Source organism: Leptinotarsa decemlineata, unplaced genomic scaffold (assembly GCF_025532065.1).
Source record: "Leptinotarsa decemlineata unplaced genomic scaffold, Ldec_3_MD MMD2_tig00004307_RagTag_RagTag, whole genome shotgun sequence".
NCBI lineage: Eukaryota > Metazoa > Arthropoda > Insecta > Coleoptera > Chrysomelidae > Leptinotarsa > Leptinotarsa decemlineata.
Genome location: NW_027412606.1, coordinates 8,666,296 through 8,689,977, shown reverse-complemented (window position 1 = coordinate 8,689,977; position 23,682 = coordinate 8,666,296). Strand labels below are relative to the sequence as shown.

Genomic DNA, 23,682 nt, shown 5'->3' with positions numbered 1-23,682 from the left:
ATTCATTTATATTGGCAGATCTTATGTCCATAGACAAATGATTGTAAATTTTTCCGCTGTTGTAAAATATGGAGTCTCTGATGATGTTTTTAGTTGGCACAGTGAGTTTCAGAGTGTGTGCTGTTACGGGTGTTGAATGGGAAGAGGATGCAGCAAAATTTAATATATGCTTATTTATTAAAAACACAGACTCCAGTATAAATAATGCAGTTATCATTAGAATATTATGTTTTTTGAAGAAGGTTCTACAGGAGTCTCTTGGTTTAAGGATTCCTATACAACTTATTGCACTTTTCTGTGATATTAGTAGACTTTTGAATAAAGTTGGACTGCATACTCCTCAAAACGGTATTCCGTAGCGTAAGTGAGAATCTATGAGTGCGTAGTACGCCATTTTTGCAGTACTGAACCCCTATTCTTTATAAATCACTCTAACCGCATAACAGCCAGAGGAGACTTTTCTATTGAGTTGTTTAACATGATCCACAAATTTTAAATTCTGGTCTATGAACGCTCCTAGAAATTTAGTGAATTGAAATAAATTCAAAACAAATACCGCTCCTATAAGCCGGTACTGTAACGCTTCTCTCAAAGCACTTGACTGTTGTAGTTTATAGTTGAAATCAGGATGACGCAAACTTGATTGTTGTGGATCTCATGTCGAGAATATTATTGCAGTTCAGTTCAGTGATGGTGAGGCAGTTGCAGCAATGTTCCGTAATTTTTACAAGGCGTTGATCACAAAATACTGCTGCAGAAGCAGAATTACTATCGTGTTTCACAGGAGTATGTTGCAGATCCAGTTCTCTTTTCACGGTATAATACTAATGTGAGCTTTGAACTGGAAAAGATAAATTCAGTTTGAGGTCAGTACCAGATCGTTATTTGACTAATAACTCGTATTTTCATATAGCTGATTGATTCCCGATTAAACATCGTGAGAGCTGACATGAAAGAAAGAAATTTTATTGACCTATCTGCAATAACAAAATTTGCTTAGGTACGTCATACTGAAAATATAAAAAATATACATAGAGTACATAAAAAAATCTCACAATAGTTATGACTCACAATATAAATACACATATATACACGCATACACACATATAGGTACATATATTAGGTCCACTGACAATTGAATACCTCATCAATCTTATAGAAGCCTTGGTTGACAAGTGAATTTTTTACTTTGAACTTCAATTCTTCGATAAGAAGGTCTTTCCACTCACTAGGCGAAGTGTTATATATTTTTATGGGAAGAAACTCCGTTTGTTTGTCTGTGTTTTGATAATGCATCTTCAGTAGCCTGATGATATCTTTGTGTTTTGTATTTTCATTTTTATGTACAAACAATACTGCTTCTAGTATATACATGGAAGGTAATGTAAGTATGACCCATTTTAGCATGGGTTCTGTAATCAACTTTTTCAAAATCTCTCATTATCTTTTTTTGATAATGAATACGTCACTTGCATGTGAGGAAGCACCCCATATCAGTGTTCCATAGTTTATATGGCAATGAGCCATGCCAAAATATGCAGTTCTCAGCACATCGTTCGAAACTAAACTCCTTAGTCCTCTCAATGCGTAGCGACACCTTGAGAGCTTTTTACATAATGATGTCGTATGTCCATTCCAATTTAATTTGTTGTCAAGGTGGAATCCTAGTAGACACACCTCTTTGTCACCGTCGGACATTTGGGATCTATTTGCAATGGTTATTTCCTGAGTCTTATTAGCGCTAAAGTATGTTTCGCATTTTGCCAGTGTTTCACATGACAACTGATTTAGTTTCCCCACTTGTTGGTTACTTATGACAAAAAAAAACATCTGCTGTATCAATATATGTAGGAAGATCATTTATGTATACAATAATAAGTTCAAGTGTTTGTAGCAAAAATGTGTCAGTTTTGGTCACTTGTACTGGATATAAAAAAATTAAATTTAAATGCAAGTAACGATCGAACGGTAAAATGAAAATATTTTTCCTTACTTTTTGATTGGGAATAGGGTAAACTATGCCTGAGGAATTGAAAAAATGCAATATTACTGAAAATATGAAGAATAGTTATGTTTGTATAAAAGGTATTATGTAGGTACTTATGTGATTATATCGTTACTGAAATGCCGAGGTTATTTTTTTTAAGGAAGCGATTCTTATTTCTATTTGTTGAACTCGAAAGTTCAACTCAAGAAAATTTTCAAATTCCTGTTGTTAAAATTGTTAAAAAACAGAAATAGCAACAAAAAACTTGTTACCGAAGAAATCGAGAGAGACGTCTACGATAAAAAATGGCACAAATTAGAAGTGAACTGGATAGTAGAAAACTATGTAACAATATTAAAAAACTATGCTGCTTCATTAATAACATTGGTAATCCATGGAGTTCCTTTTATATGATTCGAAAATTAATTGCAAAGAAGACTTTATTATGGTATCTGCAAAGTTTCTTTTCTATTTCATCAGAAATAATCTGTTACCTGCAAGGATTATTTTCAATTTCATGAACTAGCTGGCCCGGTGAACTTCGAACTGTCTCACACTGTGTTAAATTCTGAGCTGAGGATCATTTCAAAACGGTCAGTATTGCCAGGACATTTTCATGTTTAGCGATAGATTTCGTGTCAAATAAAAAATAGATTCATGCAGAAAACAGTAGAAAAGTATTTTTTAGATATCCTACTATTTCCACTATTTATAATCATTCAATAATGATTATAGAAAGTGAACTTAGTCACCAGTTCATTTCAACTATCAAAGAGTACCTCAAGGGCCAAAACAGGAGGTCTACTGCAAAAACAGTAGACGATGTGACCAACTTATTATTCATCTTCAAATAAAATATTCTTGTTTTTATATATATATTTACAATATTTTTTGATGAATAAATTATTATGGAACAGGTATAATCACAAATTGACTTTGCGCTCACCATTGCAACTGTAGCAACCTAACAAACCAAATAAACGTCAATTTGTTCAATCCTCAATATTATTTCTCAATTTGTCGACTGTTTTGATAGTTATTCTCTTATTATTTTCTAGCTTATCGAAAATATGCCATTCCCGGAGGATGGGGGTTTGTTTTTTTTATTAATCTGGTCCAGTTCATTTTCTGTGATGCTCGACGTGCTTGGTCTATTTTCTGATGTTCTATCAGAAATGTAGAATGTTCCTATACTCACGAGGGGGAGTAGCTGTTATTTTTATCGGAAATTATTTGTCGAAAACTTAATCACCTACAGAACCGACTTGGGGTGAAATATATTCACTCAACACATTATGGTAACCAACCTACTTAAATATTATTATGAGTTTGATGAATTATGAGGCTTCTAAAAATGATGAAAATTGTAAAAGTGTGAAAGAAGTCTCTCTCATACAGTTTTGGGTTTCACAGTTTTATGAGGAGATAGAAATTTTTAGATACATCATACTTTTCAGTATAGTTAATATTAAGGGCGCAGGTAAAAAGACGGCTGCTGAGGCTACAATCACATATTTGAAATAATTGGTTTTGTTAACTTGCATCATTGCTTTATTTCTTATATTTTTTTATATGACTATAATCACTCTAATGGCATAAAATTATTCATGCGCGCACAATCAATAATTGACTTTGCGCGCATCATGACAACCTAACAAGCCAAACGTTAATTAGTTTTATCATTGATCTTTTTCCTTAATTCTTCAATTGTTTCAATAGTTATTCTGCCATTATTTTCCATTTTTCCACCTATTCTCCTGTGGGAGATCCAACTTCAATTTTCATGTCTCTATTTTTATGGCCCTATGACTTTATTTTCTATGGCATAATAATTATGCATGCGCGCACAATCACAAATTGTCTCGCTTTTATCGGAAATTATTTGTTGAAAACAAAGTTTGTTTTAGACCGGTGCCGGTGTCGATCATCATCGACAGACCCAACGACAAGCCGGCACTGAACACTCTAATATTATCATGAGATAAGTTATGAGTTTTCCAAAAATTTAGAAAATAATGGAAGTTTGAAAGAAGTATCTGGCACAACAAGATAAATTTTTTTGGTTCACGGTTGATAATTTATAATTTTTATAAGAAGGTATCTATAAATATTTAGATACATCATATTTTTATCGAGGGCGTAGGTAAGGTGACAGGATGAGGACTACTGAGGTTTCACAGCCACATATTTGAAAATGTTGTATTCACTTGCATCATTACTTCAATTTCCATATATTTATTTTACATGACTCTGATGGCATAACAATTATTCATGTGCGCACAACCACGAATTGCCTTGACCTTGACAACTGTCGTAATCTAAACAACGGAACGTCAATTGGTTCAATCTTCTTTCTTAATTTTTCAGTTGTTTTGACAGTTATTCTTTTTATCGTTGGTTTAGTTCATTAAAATTGATTCTTGTTATTCTTTTATTATTTAATATATATGTCAATATGTTTATTCTTTAATATAGTTTTTTATTTTTCTCTTGTTTCAATAGTTACTCTGCTACTATTTTTCATTTTACAGAAAATGTGTAATACCACCTATTACCATGCTCGGCGGATGGGAGTTGAAGTTTTTTTCTTGGAAATTATCAATGTCGTTCAGTTTCTTCTTAGGGAGGCCTGACCTGCAAGGTTAATTTTCTGTTTTACCAGAAATTTGCAATTTTCGTATATCTATTAACAAGGGAGCGTAGTTGCCGCTGTATAATTTTTATGAGAAGATAGAAATATTTAGATACAGTTATACTTTTTCACTATGGTTGATATCAAAGACGCAGGTGAAGGGGGCTGCTAAGGCTACAGCAATAGATTTGAAAATTTTTGTTGTGTTCACTTAAATTATCACTTTAATTTCCATATACCTATTTATTCCGTATCTTTATTATCTATGACTCTTTATTCCAAACGTATCTCTATGAATTCTGTGGAGAGACTGATATTATTTAGTAAAAAACATTGTTCTCACTTTGCTATATCGCACTAAAGTGAAAGACTGTGATCTGCTGTGTTATCACAGTATATTTCTAGAATATACCTACAGGCAAGGGAGAGGAAGTATTAGACCAGATATCAAGATCGGACAAAAGTTATAAAATGCATAATTTTCAGTATTTTTTGATAAAAGACAATAGAATAACATTGGGACTGGCCGAAAATCCATAATGTATTCAAGTAACACTAAACACTTTACAAAACCGCAACATGTGTTTCGCTATAAAATAGCTTCATCAGACATGTTCATAGTATAAACTGCGTTGCGGTTTTGTAAACTGTTTAGTGAAACTCTCCCAATAAAGTGTTACATGAATACAATAAATAGTACCTATAACGTCACCGTCGATAGAATACTATTCACTTTTTTCTTATACAAGAGGGTCTTGTGACAGCTCGTTTGATAGGTCTTCCAATTATTTTTCCAACACTGGCCCTATTTTGAAAGTATATTCACTCAGTTTTCCTGAGTAATAAGCAATTTTATAATATTTTTGAAAGCCTGTGATGATAGTATCAAAACGCTAAAAAATACAAAATTATCGAAAGAAAAATGGGAAACAATTATAACTTTGACCTATACTGTTATCCATATAAATTTATGCTATTATTGGCTAATGAGTTACAGTACAAATGATTTGGTGAGGTAGACAAAAAATCCACGCAATAAAAATCAAATTGAAAAATTCCTGATCAAATGCATGCCAATGAGATGAACATTACCTTTCCTGGGAACATTATCACTTCCATTCGAATTTCACGAAATGTCAAGCATTTGGCAGTTCATTAATCAACACTTTGAAATACTTTCTTTAAATAAAATATGTAATATGTATTGGACGAAAGTCATTTTTTGTGAGAGAAAATCAGTTTTTTATCGACCTCCTTTGGGTATTTTCACCTTCCACAATATGAAAAATATGAGAATAATAACGGAGAACTTTATATACAGCAAGAGGGGTTCGAACCTATAGTGAAACATTTTTAAAATTTTTATTTAGGATATATTATATTTTTTATTCACTACATTTTCTAATAATTAAATAGCCCATCAACACTGATAAGTAGGTACTCATGCATAACTTCTTCAGAATTATGTACTATTAAAACAGTAATATACTGTTTGTTCTTCTAATTACAAGTTTGTAGTTTTCACCAACAGACACTTGTAGTAATTTAACTTTTTCTCTCATTCTTGAATGTTGTGTCTACTTTTCATCAGTTTATAAGTTAATTATATAGTTTTATACTTATCTCTATTATTTTTTCATACCTGTTAAATTTCTCACCTTCATAAGGACCTCATTCGCGTATCTGAGAGTTTTTCATGTTCACTCCTAGACGGGACCTAAAAAATAGTGTACCGAATAATCGTCGAACCGATGAAGGCTAATAAAGTCCAATCTCCACGATTGGACATAAACTCCAATCGTTACCCTCTGGCTCATATTAATTATTGTTCTTGTGCTTATTTTTGACATAAGCCGGCCACTCGGAGGACGCACCGGCATTACCAACCGATAACCACTCCCCATACCGTGGATTGAGTGTTCATTGGGTGCGATAATCGTCTGTTGTGAATAGATGCAATGGACCAAGAATGATAGCCTTCAGCATCTGCCCGGCCAAGATTTCTGCGTTACCATGGACTTCAACAACAAGAACAATCATTTGATAGAGTCTACCCAACTCAATACTAAGATCTCGATATTCATCCGTTTTCTTCTTCTTTGCGCCTCACGTGAAGTTCAAAACTTCACGATGAATATAATAATAATTACAGAAGAACAGCAACAGTAGAATATGAATAACAGTTACAAAACATAGAGAAACAAATGGTATTATAAAAAAAATGATGAAAATCACAATCGTTTCTGAACATATAAGAAATAAGTTGTTATAAAGTTTTCTTGAATTGGTATAAAAAATAAGGAAATAATAAATAAAAAAAATACACCTCCCTAATATATAAATGAAATAAAAATGATTATGATGAAAGGTCGAGTGAAAGTAAAATGCTCAAGACAGTTTCAAAAGTTTTATTGAAAATAATACATTAACTACATTAATTAAACTTTAGCATCTTAGATTTCTAGCCTTATTTGCTGCAAACCCTTTTATATTCAATAGAAATATAAAAACATGAAATTTATATTTTTGGTTTTTGTCGCGTCATCATTTGGTGCCCCCCAAAAACTGTCGCCCGGGGCGCGTGCTCCCCCTTTGGATCCGGCCCTGCTCACAATAATCAATTGATAATGATTTTCTATTGAAAATAATAATTTCAGTCTTCCACAGTTTGTTTTTTTTAAATCAATTTGACATCCTATTTATTTTCAAAAGTATTTTTATCGAAACTCCTAATTGGTATCTCAAAAACTTCTAGAAAATATTGTTCTGAAGTCTAAATCCAGAGTGAGCGCCCTTATTCAACGTTTACCGGAAAATTTCAAATCTCAAACATCACGAAATCAAATATAATGCATTCGAAAAACATTTAGTTATTCCTTCTACCACAACTGGGCTGACTCATGTTTCCAAAAGCATAGTTTTCTTTAGTGCGAATCCGCCAATGAGCGCCAACTGAGCGCCAATGAGCGCCAATGACCGTGGACTGGAAAGGGCAAAATTCTATGCAAATGCAAATATAAACCGAATGGACTACCAGAGTGCCATAGTGCGGTAGTACGTCTTTTCTAGTTTCTTTTGTGTTTATTGTGAATTGGGGCAGAAGTTTGTGTTGTGATTTTTATTTTAAATATGGCTTCACCAACTGAGCCTCTGTTCGACATGGCTTTACACAAAATGATATGTAGCAAAGGCGATTATTCGTCAATGTACGATATTTCTCATGTAAATGGGCAATTTATTGCCACGTTTAAACATATTTCGCGCCCTCGTCGCGGGACAGAGATATACATAAGGAATATTCCCGTTGACCTACTTCTTCAAGATATACTAGAGTTTGCCATAAAAGCCGGGAATATTTACCAAATCAGAATTCTTATCGAATTCAGTGGCTATAACAGGGGATATTGTTTCGTTAGTTATTTCGACGTTAGATCTGCAAGAAAGGCTGTGGTACTACTTGATGGCGAAAAAATAAATGGATCTCCAATTGGCGTCACATACTCACTCGACAACCATCGCTTAGAGCTGTTGAATGTACCAAAAGAAATTAATTCCGAAGAAGTTTTACAAGAGGTATCCAAAATTATTGGAAATGGGTTGCAATCAGTACAACTAATGAGACAAACGGAAGAAGAAAATGCTGAAACCGACAAATATTTGTTGAAATACGAAAGCCATAAAAAAGCAGTTGAAGCTAGAAAGAAGGTTTATCCAACTTTTCAAATTTTTGGAAAAGACATACAAATTGAATGGAACATTCCTGTAGAAAATAAGGTAGGGTTTCACATATTCAGTTTTTTTTGTTCTTGACAAAGAAGGTATTTAGATGGTGAGATAATATTTATTTAACATTAGTCACTTTGATAACATTGAGTTGAAGTACGCAATGTACAACTCTGAAGAATTAATAACAGAAATAGTGAGGTTGTAACTGTGTGAATGTTTGATATGTAAAAAGTGAATTACATATAGAAAAAATTGAATATTAGGTAAAAATAGTAGATATTAGAAAAATCACTAATATGACAATTTTTTAAAGTTTGAGAGTTGTATGTACCTGAGATAAAAACTTTCACAATAATCTTGAGAAAAGTGGAAATTTCTCAATGATTCCAAGTAACCATAGGGAGAAGCTAACATAAAATTTTTACTTACCATATTCAGAATACTTTTTGTGAATACCTACATACCTATATGAATATATTTTGAACGAAATCGGAATAGAGGATTTTTTTGACATATTTTTGCTTAGGTATATCTCAGTTGATAAATGATCGTTGATGAATTTTTCAATGAACGGTGGTACATAGATAATATGTTCAAGATGGAACAAAATGGAAAAAAATGGAAAAAATAAAAACTAGTTTTTTGACATATTTTTGCTTATATCTCAGTTAATAGTAGATAATCGTTGATGAATGTTTCACTGAATGATAGCAAATTATTCATAGATAATATGTTCAAGATCAAATCAATTTGCAGTGCCGTCGGGAAGGGTGGAAAAAATAAAAACTAGTTTTTACATATTTTTGCTAACATCTCAGTTGAAAGTGCATGATCGTTGATTAATTTTTCACTGAAATAGGTATGGCAAATAATTCGTAGATGATCAATTTGCAGTGCCGTCGGGGAGGGTGGAAAAAATAAAAACTGATTTTTATGACATATTTTTTGCTTATATCTCAGTTATGAGTGAATCGTTGATGAATTTTTCACTGAATGGTAACACATTATTCATAGATAACATGTTCAAGATCAAATCAATTTGCAGTGCCGTCGGGGAGAGTGGAAAAAGTAATAACTGATTTTTTTGACATATTTTTGCTAACATCTCCGTTGATAGTGGATGATTGTTGATGAATTTTTCACTGAATGATAGTAGATTATTCACAGATAATGTGTTCAAGATCGAATCAATTTGCAGTGCCGTCGGGGAGGGTGGAAAAAATAAAAACTAGTTTTTTGACATATTTTTGCTGACATCTCAGTTAATAGTGGATGATCGTTGATGAATTTTTCACTGAAATATAACAAATAATTCATAGATAACATGTTCAAGATCAAATCAATTTGCAGTGCTTTCAGGGAGGGTGGAAAAAATAAAAACTAGTTTTTGTGACATATTTTTGCTGACATCTGACTTAATACAGGATGATCGTTGATGAATTTTCCACTGGAATATAACAAATAATTCATAGATAACATGTTCAAGATCAAATCAATTTGCAGTGCTGTCGGGGAGAGTGGAAAAATAAAAACTGATTTTTATGACATATTTTTGCTTATATCTCAGATACGAGTAATAGTAGATGATCGTTGATGAATTTTTCACTGAATGGTAGTACACTATTCATATAGATGACATTTTCAAGATCAAATCAATTTGCAGTGCCGTCAGGGAGGGTGGAAAAAATAAAAAATAGATTTTTTGACATATTTTTGCTGATATCTCAGTTAATAGTGGATGATCGTTGATTAATTTTTCACTGAAATATTACAAATAATCATAGATAACATGTTCAAGATCAAATCAATTTGCAGTGCCGTCGCGGAGGGTGGAAAAAATAGAAACTGGTTTTTATGACATATTTTTGCTTATATCTCAATTACGAGTAATAGTAGATGATCGTTGATACATTTTTCACTGAATGGTAGCACATTATTCATAGATAACATGTTCAAGATCAAATCAATTCACAGTGCCGCCCGGGAGGGTGGAAAAAATAATAACTAGTTTTTTTGACATATTTTTGCGGACATCTCGGTTAAAAGTGAATGATCGTTGATGATTTTTTCACTGAAATATGGAAAATAATTCGTAGATGATAAATACAAGATCGAATCGATTTGCAGTGCCGTCGGGGAGGGTGGAAAAAATAAATAGTGGATGATCGTTGATGAATTTTTCACTGAAATATGGCAAATCGTTACTGATAGTGCAAAAGGTCGTATGTAAAAGTTAATTACTTTACAGGGGAGCATAAAAACTGATTATTTCCGTATGATTTATTGGTATGATTTCATTATTATATTTCTGTCTGCTGTTTCCATAGTAACTAATGTATAATGTAACTTTTTGAACATTAAATTGATAAATAAGATAATTACAGTAACATACGACTTTTTTCAGTTTTAAATTGGAAGTTAATTTGACATACGACTTTTTTCATATCAACATAGGACTCTTTGCAATTAATGTTTGAGCCTAAATTTACCATACATCCTTTTGCATTTAGGCACATATATCTTTCCGCGCTTGATTTGTATAATTATCAAACCAAGGAGAATTTAAAACCATATTTAAACATACAATTAAACTGATTAAAAAAATATTAGACTTCAAAAATGTATAAATAACTTTTATTAAAAATGTTGTACAAAGAAAATGAAAAATTATACAATTGATTTAATGAATATTTAAAAGATTATCATTTAAGTTTCGACGTATTTTTAGCTTACGTATCAGAAACGTGAGAATTAGAGTTGTTTCAGATTTCAACTTTCATGTTTCTGATGAGGAAGTTAGAAATGATTTGAAAGTATTAAATCATAAATCTTCAAAATGATCAAATTCATTGCGTAATAATGTAAGGGCACATTGTTTCTGAGCAATTATTGTGACGGAGATTATCATAAAAAAATGATGATCTTCTTCAAGGCAAGTTTTCAGGTCTTGGAGGTCCTTAAACTTTCGTACAGCACATGTGAGTAACCTAACCTCTTTGTTGTCCGTCAAGGTAATATTGTACATACGACTTTTTGCAGTAAAAAAAATCTGCTGCACAACATACGACTTTTTTACATTTAACCATATCCTATAATAGATCAGCTGATAACATACAATATTTTTGTAGCAGTTGCAGACTGCAAAATGCCACCTTTAGCACGAATAAAATGAAAATGGACAATTTTTACATACGACCTTTTGCACTAACAGTAACGAAATAATTCGTAGATGATCAATTTGCAGTGCTGTCGAGGAGAGTGGAAAGAATAAAAACTGATTTTTTGACATATTTTTGCTGACATCTCAGTTGATAGTGGATGATCGTTGTCATATTTCACTGAAATATGACAAATAGCTCATAGATAACATGAAGAAGATCAAATCAATTTGCAGTGTCGCCGGGGAGAGTGGAAAAATAAAAACTGATTTTTATGACAATTTTTGCTTATATCTCAGATACGAGTAATAGTAGATAATTAATCGTTGATGAATTTTTCACTGAATGGTAGCACATAATTCATATAGATAACATGCTCAAGATCAAATCAATTTGCAGTGACGTCGGGGAGGGTGGAAAAAATAAAAACTAGTTTTTTTTGTATTTCACTAGGTTGGACTTCCATTGTCTACTATATAAAATGATTTGAAATCTCTGAAACAACTAAAAAAGAAGAATTGAAAATGAATAGCTGAAAATAACAATTATATTAACCAAAATAAACCTGAAATGAAATACTAGTGAAATAAAATACAAGTAAAAATAGAACAATTGAATAAAAAAAAATAAAGAAATGAAAAAAGAAAATAAAAATAAAAAGTGGAGAGATTCCAAGTCACGTTAGTTCACGACGTTTCGATTGTTAGTATCTACAATCGTCTTTGGGTGATGACTGGACTGATTCCTCCGAAAGATGACAATTTATAGGTCGTTCGAGTACTTTCACTTATCCCCGCTTTCCATTTTCCGCTTCACTGGTTCCGTGGGAGATGACAGTTTTGGCGGAAGTTGGCCATTTTTCGCTTGATGATGGGTTCCATATGTTCCATATGTTCAAATAAATTTGCAGTGCCGTCGGGGAGGGTGGAAAAAATAAAAACTAGTTTTTTTGACATATTTTTGCTGACATCTCCGTTGATAGTGGATGATCGTTGATGAATTTTCACTGAAATATGGCAAATAATTCGTAGATGATCAATTTGCAGTGCCGTCGGGAAGAGTGGAAAAAATAAACACTGATTTTTGGACATATTTTTGCTTATATCTCAGTTAATAGTGGATGATCGTTGATGACTTTTTCACTGAAATATAGCAAATGATTCATGACTAACATTATTTGCCATATTCCAGTGGAAAATTCATTAACGATCATCCACTATTAACTGAGATGTCAGCAAAAATATGTCAAAAAAAATTGTTTTTATTTTTTCCACTCTCCCCGATGGTACTGCAAATTGATTTGATCTTGAACATGTTATCTATGAATAATTTGCTACCATTCAGTGAAAAATTCATCAACGATCATCTTCTAATAACTGGGATGTCATCAAAAATATGTCAAAAAAATCAGTTTTTATTTTCACCACTTTCCCCGACGGCTCTGCAAATTGATTTAATCACGCAACTATCAAATAAAATCATCTGAGAAATTAAAATATATTGATAAATTACGAATCTTTAATTTCTATTACAGTTAGGGTACCGTTGAAGTCTACTCAAACTATCATTTTTCTATATTACAATCTGGGTCATGTATAATTATACATATATAGCCCATTTCTTTTGTCATGTGGTAACTTTGCTATATTCCAATGATATGAATGAATGATATGAAGTCGAATAAATGAAAAAAATAACTACCGTAATGCCCTTCTCGACTTATACAGAGAAAAATGCTGTTTTATTTTTTACGAATGGAGTTTTTACTTCAGAAAATATTAAAAATGAAAGTCTGGTCAAACTTTTTCCCGTCTCCCCTTGCAAAAATAATAAACAACCAACTAAAAAAAATGAGCTTTGGTTTTTTGTAAATAACTCAAAAACTATTTGACATTTTTCAAATTTGAATAAAGATCGGAATAGGAACAAGATGATACTGAAGATTATGAGCCACTATCTAAAAAATGTTCTCAGAAAAGGCTAATCTAAAATGGAATTTGAAAAAACTTTAATTAAATGCAAACAATCATTGATAAAAAAAATTTATTGAAATAAACACAATTTCCAGTTTATTTTTAGATTATAGAAATGTTTTGCTTATTTTTATTCATAATTCATAAACTAATAGATTTGAAGTTATGTGAGTAATATATTCAAATTTATTATAGTTTATAAGATAATTGAACATACAAATTGAAAAACAAATTTCCTGATTTTTTTCATAAACGAATGCAATGAATGAAGTGAATAATTGGATAGCAGTTTGAATTTTGGGCTCAATTTGTTCGTTAATTAATAGAGAATAAATAAATCCTAAGTTTTTTTATCGTATCTCAATTAATTTATAAGTTATAATGAGTTTAAACAGGTGAGAATAATGGAATAAAGAAAAACATAATTTTTAAAATTCGATATTAAAACAAATTTTTATTTGTGAAATTATAAAAGAACGATAAAAATAAAAACAACAATAAAAATTAATTGGCGCTCCGGGGCGACATAATTGATTCCAGTGGCGCAATTGCTTTTTCAGCTACAGGAAAACCCGGAAAAACCTGCAGAACCACATCATCTGAACATCTTGATCTGCCAATGTCCTCTCTCTCTCATAAAACAAAATGTAGGGTGTCTCCAGGGGCTCCAATAGCTTTAATACATCGCCAAATACTTCGTGACACGATTATCGTCAAACTTAAACCAGTCCGTTTCGTCTTTGACCAAATTTAACGCCAGAACCACAGTGAACAATGACTGCATGAATATTATAATAGTGGTCTGCTAGATTGAAATGTTCATCTATTTCTAACCGTAAGAGTTTGGTGCTTCCGTCAGAGGTTGATTCATGTTTGAAAATCATCAGTGTTATTATTTAATTGACTGGTGCCTCAGCTATACTTGTTTCCTTATAGCAGTCAGTTATTTTGGCGCATGTTTGGCAATACAGTCGATCATCACCTGTTAAAAATTCTATTATCAGATGATTTAACAATAACCTTGGCACGGACTGGTTATTAGTCAGATTAGATGGAGTTCCATATAAAATATAAATATATTTTTTGTCTCAAAAAATAATACACGGTCATTTTTATTATATTGTGTAGGGAGAAAAAAATGTATAGAAAAAAATGAATTGTTTATAACAAATGTTCATTAAATAAACAATGAAAATTCAAATGAAATTTTTTTTCAGTTATTAAAGAGCAAAATGAGTTATGATAAAAAAAGGGTTCCTCAGTATTAATTACAAGGGTTAGAAAATTATTGTTAATCAACAAATCTGTTTTTAACCAATAATTTTTTTTAACATTTTTTTTTAATCATAATTTGCATCAAAGATTATGTTTTCAAAACAAAATTTGAATTATCTTATTAACAACGCTTTTGTTTACAACAATTTTTCAACAAATAGCAGATAAAAATAAAAAAAAAGCATTTTCAAGTAGCTTCTGATCATAAAAAAAAACGGATCGATGGTAATATTATGAAAATATTTTCAATGATTCATTGAACCTTTTTAAGTGAATTGTTGATAACTAGTTTTTTATTTTTCCAATGGGATTTTTATGATTTTCCTTGATTGGGTGTGTATTATATCGAAATGTTGGTAAAACAGAAATATTTCTGAATAATAATGAGCCATTATGGTGCCATTAATAAGTGTGTAGTTATTTGTAGTGATTTTCCGTTTTTTTTGTAGAGTAAACGCCTATATTTTGCAAATGCTCAACCTGGAGTAAGAAAATCAGAGCTATATGAGGAGATTGTGCGGTATGTCGATCCCGAGAATATTTTGAACATGTTTCTGAGGAAAGGCTATGGATACATCTTATTCATAAATGAAAAAAAGGCATTTGAATCTCTCGTAATATTGCGGACTAAGAAATTATGTGGAACTCAGTTGAAATTTTCCTTCTTGGAATTCCGTAACACGTGAGTTTATACTGATTACAATTTGTTTGAGATACTGTTGGTTTTACACGATAGATTTTCAATTACTTTTGTTGATTATCATTATATTGTCAACTTGAGAATATTGTAACAAATTAAAGAATTAACTGTCTTAAAAAAATTATTTCCAACAATATTTCACTAACCACAAACTAATTTATTTACAACACTCAGCAACTAACTAAATTTCTTGTTTAGCCGCTCGATGCACTTTCTGAACTGCCCTCTTGGATCGGAAAGACGTGCTTATATCGGTAACGGTCCTTTCTAGAAATCAGTAGAATCAGAAAAGTTGGGAGGTAACAATTATGACACCTGGAACCTTTAGATGGAGACAGTCTTGATAAAAAATGATCATTGGTCTTATGCAAATGATAAACGATAAAACCAGGCAAGGCAGCAGCATAGGAAAGTCGACCAGAAAGCAAAATCTGATATAATTCTATAAGTGTATGCATCCGAATTATGCTATGCAAACTGTGAAATGTTTATGACTCTCACGGTTCAGCTAGAAAGACAAATCTCCTAAAACGAGTTTTATTTTAAAACTGTCACAAGAAGAATACTCAAAGCAAGATCACTTAAAAAACTTCTTTGTCACCGTTGATAAACTAAACGAATTAGGAATTGATTTTTATAGCTGCATAGTGTACAAAAATCTACGAAAATTTTTGCTAGTTCATAGAGTCAAGGGACGAATTACCAAAGCCAGAAACCTGAAGATGAAACTTCTTGATGAATTCAGTGCAAGAAATGGCAATGAAAATATTTTTCGCAGCGCCCCATAAGCAAAATACAAAAACCAGAGGAAAGGATTAAATTGGCAGTCAAATTATAAAAATTTCGAGATGAAAAAGGAAGGACGATTTTCACCAATAAATTCTGTTGCGAGTGTAACAGTTTGTGATTCATCACAAACCAGGCCATAAAGGATTCGAGTGATCCGAGTGCTGTAAGAAGATAGGGCAGAAACAATCCGCATCAAATGTATGAAAAGAATCATTAATGATGCAATGTACTGAAAACTCCTTGATAAAGAAATTGCAACATTCCACAGGCTCTCACTGCAGGTACAACTGAAATATAAGTTGAGTGTTTGGACAGTGGTGGCATGATATATCCAGTTTCCTTATTTTGTTGAAGTAAAGTACAACTCACAATAGGTAAAACTGCAGATATCATCGGGAAATGTATTGTCCATTCAATTGTTTCTGGAGGTAGTGAGGTGCAAAACTTGTGATTGGAAAACACTATCTATATGTTCCTGACATCAAAACTATATAGTCTCTTGCGTTTATCTCCAAAATATAAAAAAGCCAAAATTGTCTAGTTTCAAGAAAAATTGATAAAGTTTTAAATGAGCAATAGCAATTAGATAAGGTGGATTTGTATTATATCCGAGCTCAATCAGAAACAACAGCTTCAGTTAGTGATGAGATCTGTGAATTAGAAAAACGGTACCAATGTTCTGGACATCTGAAAGAAAATGATCTCGAGAAATTGAAAATGTATGATTCAATTTATGGAACATCCTTTGATCTGTGATGTTTAAGTTGAATATCATCAAATGACCAGTAAACTCGTGTCAACCATATAAATTGTTGGGACCAGAGGGCAATTATCCAGTAATGCTGCAAACAGTACCAGAACTTCTACTACATATATTCTACAAGAAAAACTACAAGACCAATCTACACACAATTTCGTGTAGTACGAGTGAAAAATAATGTTGAAGAATCTCATTTAGGTATAAAAATACCGGATGATCCAATTGGAAAAAGTGAGAATACCCTGTACGTCCATTTCAGGAATCTAAAGGTCTATAATGTTCACAATCATCTCGCCAACTAGTAATGAAAATATTTCCTCAATTTCTATAAATGTGATAGAGGTGATTTTTTTACAAAGAGTTTAAAAATAATTTTTTTTCAAAGAAAACATTCTTCTGAGGCTGATGCTTATCCACTGAGTGTGTCATTGAAAACAAAATAGCTTTGGTTCGCCATGTTCAACAAATCATCCAGTACGAGGAAAACTAATTTGGAAGATAATCATGATGACGTCCCATGCAAAACAAATGAAGAGTTCAAAATATTGTGTTCGTAGAGCAATAATTAATATAATTTTCCTACCAACGTTAATACATATTTGTTAATTGTAAGTTGAAAATTTTGTTGCTGTGCTCGCGAAAAAATTTCTACTTATGATTTTGATGAGTTTTTATTTTGCAGTTATCAAAGGGAAAATGATTTCTCAAGCAGAGTTGAGGATGATGAAAACGGAAACGAGAAAACAGTAAATATTTCGTATTTAAGAATGTCTTCATTATTATCTATGTTTTTTTGTTATCAGGTAACATACATTGAAGATGGAGCTGCTGCTCAACAACAATCTGCTTCAGGAGATGAACGGGTAAGGATATCATTTGTAAGAACTATTCTCAACAAAATGTTCCATTACAAAACAGGTTCACCTAATTCAAACCCAAAAATTACATGAACTACAGATACTATTCAAGGTACTGTTTTGTTATTTCACTGAGATTTTCTTGGATTATTATTATTTTATACTATAGGTTTCCTTCAGATTTTATTCAAGGATAGGTTTAGCTTAATAATTAAATAGGAGAGTAAATATGTCAACTGTCTTGAGCTTGTCCCTAATTTAAAAAAACAATCAAACCAAATATGATTTATTTATAAATATTCTGTAAGTTCATGAATTGAGAACTTGTGCTCTTCTGATAGTCATCAAATGAATGGAAAAATATTGGAAAGTTCATGACGATATATATAAAACCGCGTGCGCAGAAAAAATTCTTCGTCTTTTTGCTGATCTGTCAATAATAGGTATAATGTTTGTTGAAGGTGGTTGACAATGTTTCGTGGTGCAATTGATTAGTTGGGACTTCCATTGTCTAATAAGATTAGCTGATAAAAACGATTATATTAAGCAAAAAAACTGAAATTACAATGAAATAAAATACAAGCAACAACCAAAAAAAAAAAAATTGAACTATTTACAGGAATGAAAATTAAAAAAAATTATTTACAAGAAATGAAAATTTAAAATTGAAAGATTCCAAGCCAAGTTACTTCACGACGTTTCGATTGTTAGTATCCACAATCGTCTTCGGGTGATGACTGGACTTATTCCTCCGTGATCTGACTATTTATAGGTCATTCGAGTGCTTTCACCTATCCCCTCTTCCCTCTCTCCGCTTCATCGGTTTTAGCGGGAGCTGACCGTTTGGCGGGAGTTGGAACTTCCTTTGTATTCCTCGAAAAGGAACTAGCATCATCAGAAATGACCTTCAACGGAATGGTTACTCCAAAGTGATGGTGGAACAGACTTCAGCTACAAGACAGCAAGAACATCACAAGGAAAAGAAGCCGCCACAACCAGTACTTGTACTTCACTACATCAGAGGATTGTCGTAAAGGATAAGAAGGATTGGGTCCAAGTATAACATTAGGACCTGCTTCAGATCTGGGAACACTATCCGTAGCAGCCTCACGAAAACCAGGCCACCAAACGCAGACTGCGATTCCAGGAATTGCATTTATCGGATACCCTGCGAGTGCGGAGAATCATACATCGGTGAAACTAAGAGACCATTGAAAGTTCGCATCGCCGAGCACAAGAAACACACACAGCGAGGAGAAACCAGCAGATCCGGAATAGTAGACCATGTTTGGACTCATCAACATAACATCAAGTGGGTTTAAGCTGAAATCATCCACAAGGAGGAACACTGCTTCAGGAGATAATTCAAAGAAGTCGCATATATGTTGTTCAACAACTCATTTAGCCAAGCTAGCGTAGAGATACGCTATATATAGAAACCTCTAATCAAGCGAAACACGACCAACTCCCGCCAAACGGTCAGCTCCCGCCAAACGGTCAGTACCTGCTAAAACCGATGAAACGGTTAGAAGGAAGGAGGGATAAGTGAAAGCACTCGAATAACCTATAAATAGACAGATCTCGGAGGAATAAGTCCGGTTATCAGCTGAAGACGATTGTGGAATCAAACAATCGAAACGTCGTGAAGTAACTTGGCTTGGAATCTTTTAGTTTTTGATTTTCATTTTTTGTTATTAATTTTTTTAATCATCATCTTCTGTTAATAGTTAACATTTTTGATTTTTTGGTTGTTGCTTGTATTTTATTTCATTGTAATTTCATTTTTTTTGCTTGATATAATTGTTTTTTTCAAATTTTTACATTTTTTTATAGATTATTTTCAGGGATTTCAAATCAATTTATATCATATTAGAAAATGGAAGTCCGAACTAATGAAATGCAAATAATATAATGATAATATTTACTTTGGATAACACTTGGAATAAAATATAAGTATTATGACAACAAAGGATCTGGTAGTCAGAACAAATCAAAGTACATCACAAAACTCACAGTGTTCTTTAAATTGAATTATATTTTTTAGAGCAAAACTTGAATAATGTTGTGTTAGCTTTCGAGATTTTCTCACCATTTCGAAAACTGCAAATGAAAACATAAATTATCTGGGGGAAATTCTTTTGGATCTAATGAATCTTTCTCGACTTTTACAAGTAATTCAGGAAACGTTTTTTGGTACAGTTGAAAAAACTTTCTCGAATGATGTTTTTTGAATTAACTAATAAAAACTGAGTGAATGTGATGCGACAAAAATAAAAGTGGTTTCAGTATCAAATTCTCTTGATAATTTCTTTACAGACATTGCAAACTTATCCGACTTCCTATTGGGAACAAGTAATGGTATCAGTGCCACAACCTGCAATTCTGTCTACCCCTTCCGTAAGTAATAATCTTCTTATGCAGTTGATTTATCTAAATATGAATTATACACTAAGTAAATTTCTGTGTGTAAATGATAACTCACTCTTCAAAGAAAATCTCGCAATGAAGTGTTTTTTGAATACGTCATGGATTCCATCATGTATGTTAAAAAATAGTAGTGTATTTTTACAGAGCTTTACACATTTTTTTGAACAGATAGAAAAATCCCTTCAAGATTTCGCTAATAAGCAATGGATGGAAACAACTAGTTACAGAGAAATTCCTCAAAGATGTTTTTAGAATATTTTTTTTGAATCCTAGAAATTTGCTTCAACAAGATCTTGAAAATTCTAAATGGAATTGTGTGCTCAAAAAATACTTGAAATGTTAACAGCGGCATACGGTGTTTGTACTCTCAAAAACTGTTTACAAGTGGTATAACTCAAAAAATTTAAATTTGGAATAATGAAATTAATGCATGAATACTTTCACTAGTTCGGACTTCCATTGTCTACTATATAAAATGATTTGAAATCCCTGAAACAATTAAAAAAGAAGAATTAAAAATGAATAGCTGAAAATAACAATTATATTAAGCAAAATAAACCTGAAATGAAATAATAGTGAAATAAAATACAAGTAAAAATAGAACAATTGAATAAATAAAAATAAAGAAATGAAAAAAGAAAATAAAAATATACAGTGGAGAGATTCCAAGTCACGTTAGTTCACGACGTTTCGATTGTTAGTATCTACAATCGTCTTCGGGTGATGACTGGACTGATTCTTCCGAGAGATGACTATTTATGGAGTGATTTGAAACTCTGGCCATTGAAGAAGCCCACGAGAAACCACGAGTCTGGTGGAGATATGTTGACGACACCTTCATAATATGGAACCATGGGAATACTGAACTAGACGCCTTCCTGAAACACATCAACAGCGTGAGACCTTCCATCAATTTCACAATGGAGAAGGAAATCCACAACGAATTGCCATTCTTAGACGTTTTGGTAAAGAAGACCGACACTAAGTGGGAAACATATGTATACCGAAAACCCACTCATACGGGACAGTATCTGAACCACGAATCCAACCACCATTAAGCGACTAAAAGAGGAATCATCAAGACTCTATTAGACCGTGCTTTTGGGCTTTGTAATACGAAGGAAGGTCTCGAGAAGGAACTAGACATCATCAAAAATGATTTTCAACGGAATGGCTACTCCAAAGCGATGGTAGAAAAGACTTTGGCTAGAAGACAGCGGGAGCCTCGCAAGGAAGAGAAGCCGTCACAACCAGTGCTTGCACTTCCCTACATCAGAGGATTATCGGAGAGGATAAGAAGAATTGGTTCCAAGTACAACATCAGAACCTGCTTCAGATCCGGTAACAAGGCCACCAAACGCGGACTGCGATTCCAATAATTGCATTTACCGGATACCCTGTGAGTGCGGAAAATCCTATAGTGGTGAAACTAAGAGGCCATTGAATGATCGCATTGCCGAGCACAAGAAACACACACAGCGAGGGGAAACCATCAAATCAGGAATAGCAGACCATGTTTGGACCCATCAACACAACATCGAGTGGTCCCAAGGTGAGATCTTGCACAGAGAGAAACATTGGTTTAGGAGAAAATTCAAGGAAGCCACATACATGTTGTCCAACAACGTATTCAGCCAAGCCAGCGTAGAAATATGCAACATATGGAAACCCATCATCAAGCGAAAAATGGCCAACTCCCGTCAAAACGGTCATCTCCCACGGAACCAGTGAAGCGGAAAATGGAAAGCTGGGATAAGTGAAAGTACTCGAACGACCTATAAATAGTCATCTCTCGGAGGAATCAGTCCAGTCATCACCCGAAGATGATTGTAGATACTAACAATCGAAACGTCGTGAACTAACGTGACTTGGAATCTCTCCACTTTTTATTTTTATTTTCTTTTTTCATTTCTTCATTTTTATTCATTCAATTGTTCTATTTTTACTTGTATTTTATTTCCCTATTATTTCATTTCAGGTTCATTTTGCCTAATATAATTGTTATTTTCAGCTATTCATTTTCAATTCTTCTTTTTTAGTTGTTTCAGGGATTTCAAATCATTTTATATAGTAGCCAATGGAAGTCCGAACTAGTGAAATTCACTGTCCATCGTTGTGTTGTTTTGTCTGTTGGGGTGGCTTGATCCTTGTTCGGTATTTTTTGTTTGATTCTGTTTTCTAATTTATCTATTGTCTTTTTGGTGTATCCGTATTCGTTCGCTATTTGGTATATGATTTTCGGTTCTTTGTTTCGGGCTTCATTGCTGAGTGGTAACCTTAACATTCTATATATGAATGCATTATAGGCAGCCATTTTGTGTGATGGTGGATGGTTTGAACTTGCGGGTACCTACACAAACAAGCTCCACACTATATATATATATATATATATATATATATATATATATATATATATATATATATGAAAAAAAATACAATTCAAATTTTAAAAATGGTTGTTCTGATTGAAAAAGAAGAGAAATAGTATTCACAATTATCAAATAACATGTCTATCTTAATATAATGATTTACTGATTTGTAAACGAACAGAACTGGCAACAGAAGAGGACACACCATTCTTATTTTCTAGGGCAGCTAAATACCTCGCATTCAAAGCAATTTTTGTTCCAATAAATGATATATGAAAGATAATGCGATTGCGTGACCACTTTTTTTTTTGTTTTTTTCATCTTGATTGAAGCAGAAATTGATATAAAAATAAAGATCACATCACATAATCTAATTGAACTTCGAAGATAGGTTAATTTTTCATAAAATTTTTTTCAGAGCCAACAAGCATCTTGTGCCGGTTCAATTAATGGCATGGTAAGTAGATTATTAATTTTTTTTTTAATATTTCTTGACGAAATGGAAATAGTATTTTGTTTCATTAGCGGAACAAGTGATGTTTTCTTTGGCGAGCCTGACAAAACTTTGTTCTCCAAATAAAACATACTATTTTTTCTTCAAAAGTGAAAAATGCCAATCTTTCGAAAACATTAGGAGATATTTCAAAATTTGTAATTAATTTTATTGCTAGTGGCAGTAAAATCTGTCATTTTAACACTACAAGTAGAACCGTAACCATTGTGATGATTTTGATAGGAGATAAACATCATCTTCAGTATATGAATTTAAGTCACAAAACATGCATTTTTGAGTTTGAAGAAAAAATTATTTACCATTAATCACTTCATCAAATTATACCATTTATAACTGGTACATTTTTTTTAAGAATACATTTTACTCGACATATCAACCACCAGCTCATTATACGCCTGCGCCATTTCAAGTGAGTAAACACATACATTTCAATATTAATACAATTTCAAGATGATCTAATAGATTTTAAGAAACCTTGTGAGGTTGCTTTATATCAGAGTTACATGATATTTCTC

At 32.5% G+C, this 23,682-nt stretch overlaps 2 protein-coding genes across 7 annotated transcripts in view; one reads left to right on the top strand and one right to left on the bottom strand.

Annotated features, from left to right (window-relative positions):
- Positions 1-677: 677 nt before the first annotated feature.
- Positions 678-23,682, top strand: part of LOC111508628 (uncharacterized) — a 40,211-nt gene continuing 17,206 nt past the window's right edge. For 2 of the 6 annotated variants that reach the window (XM_023164196.2, XM_023164198.2), the window contains exons 1-7: positions 7,631-8,393; positions 15,201-15,433; positions 17,683-17,746; positions 17,804-17,863; positions 20,174-20,254; positions 23,072-23,110; positions 23,520-23,576. In XM_023164196.2, coding sequence (XP_023019964.2) covers positions 7,749-8,393; positions 15,201-15,433; positions 17,683-17,746; positions 17,804-17,863; positions 20,174-20,254; positions 23,072-23,110; positions 23,520-23,576 — 1,179 coding nt within the window. In that variant the 5' untranslated portion in view covers positions 7,631-7,748. Of the gene's footprint in view, positions 867-7,630; positions 8,394-15,200; positions 15,434-17,682; positions 17,747-17,803; positions 17,864-20,173; positions 20,255-23,071; positions 23,111-23,519; positions 23,577-23,682 lie in introns of those variants that run through there. The other 4 variants (XM_074178929.1, XM_074178930.1, XM_023164193.2 and 1 more) reach the window with 4 other exon arrangements.
- LOC141483901 (uncharacterized) overlaps positions 7,013-23,682 on the bottom strand; it is a 37,410-nt gene continuing 20,740 nt past the window's right edge. The window contains exon 3 of the mRNA XM_074178931.1: positions 7,013-7,223. Within this exon, the coding sequence (XP_074035032.1) occupies positions 7,112-7,223 (112 nt within the window). The 3' untranslated portion in view covers positions 7,013-7,111. The remainder of the gene's footprint in view (positions 7,224-23,682) is intronic.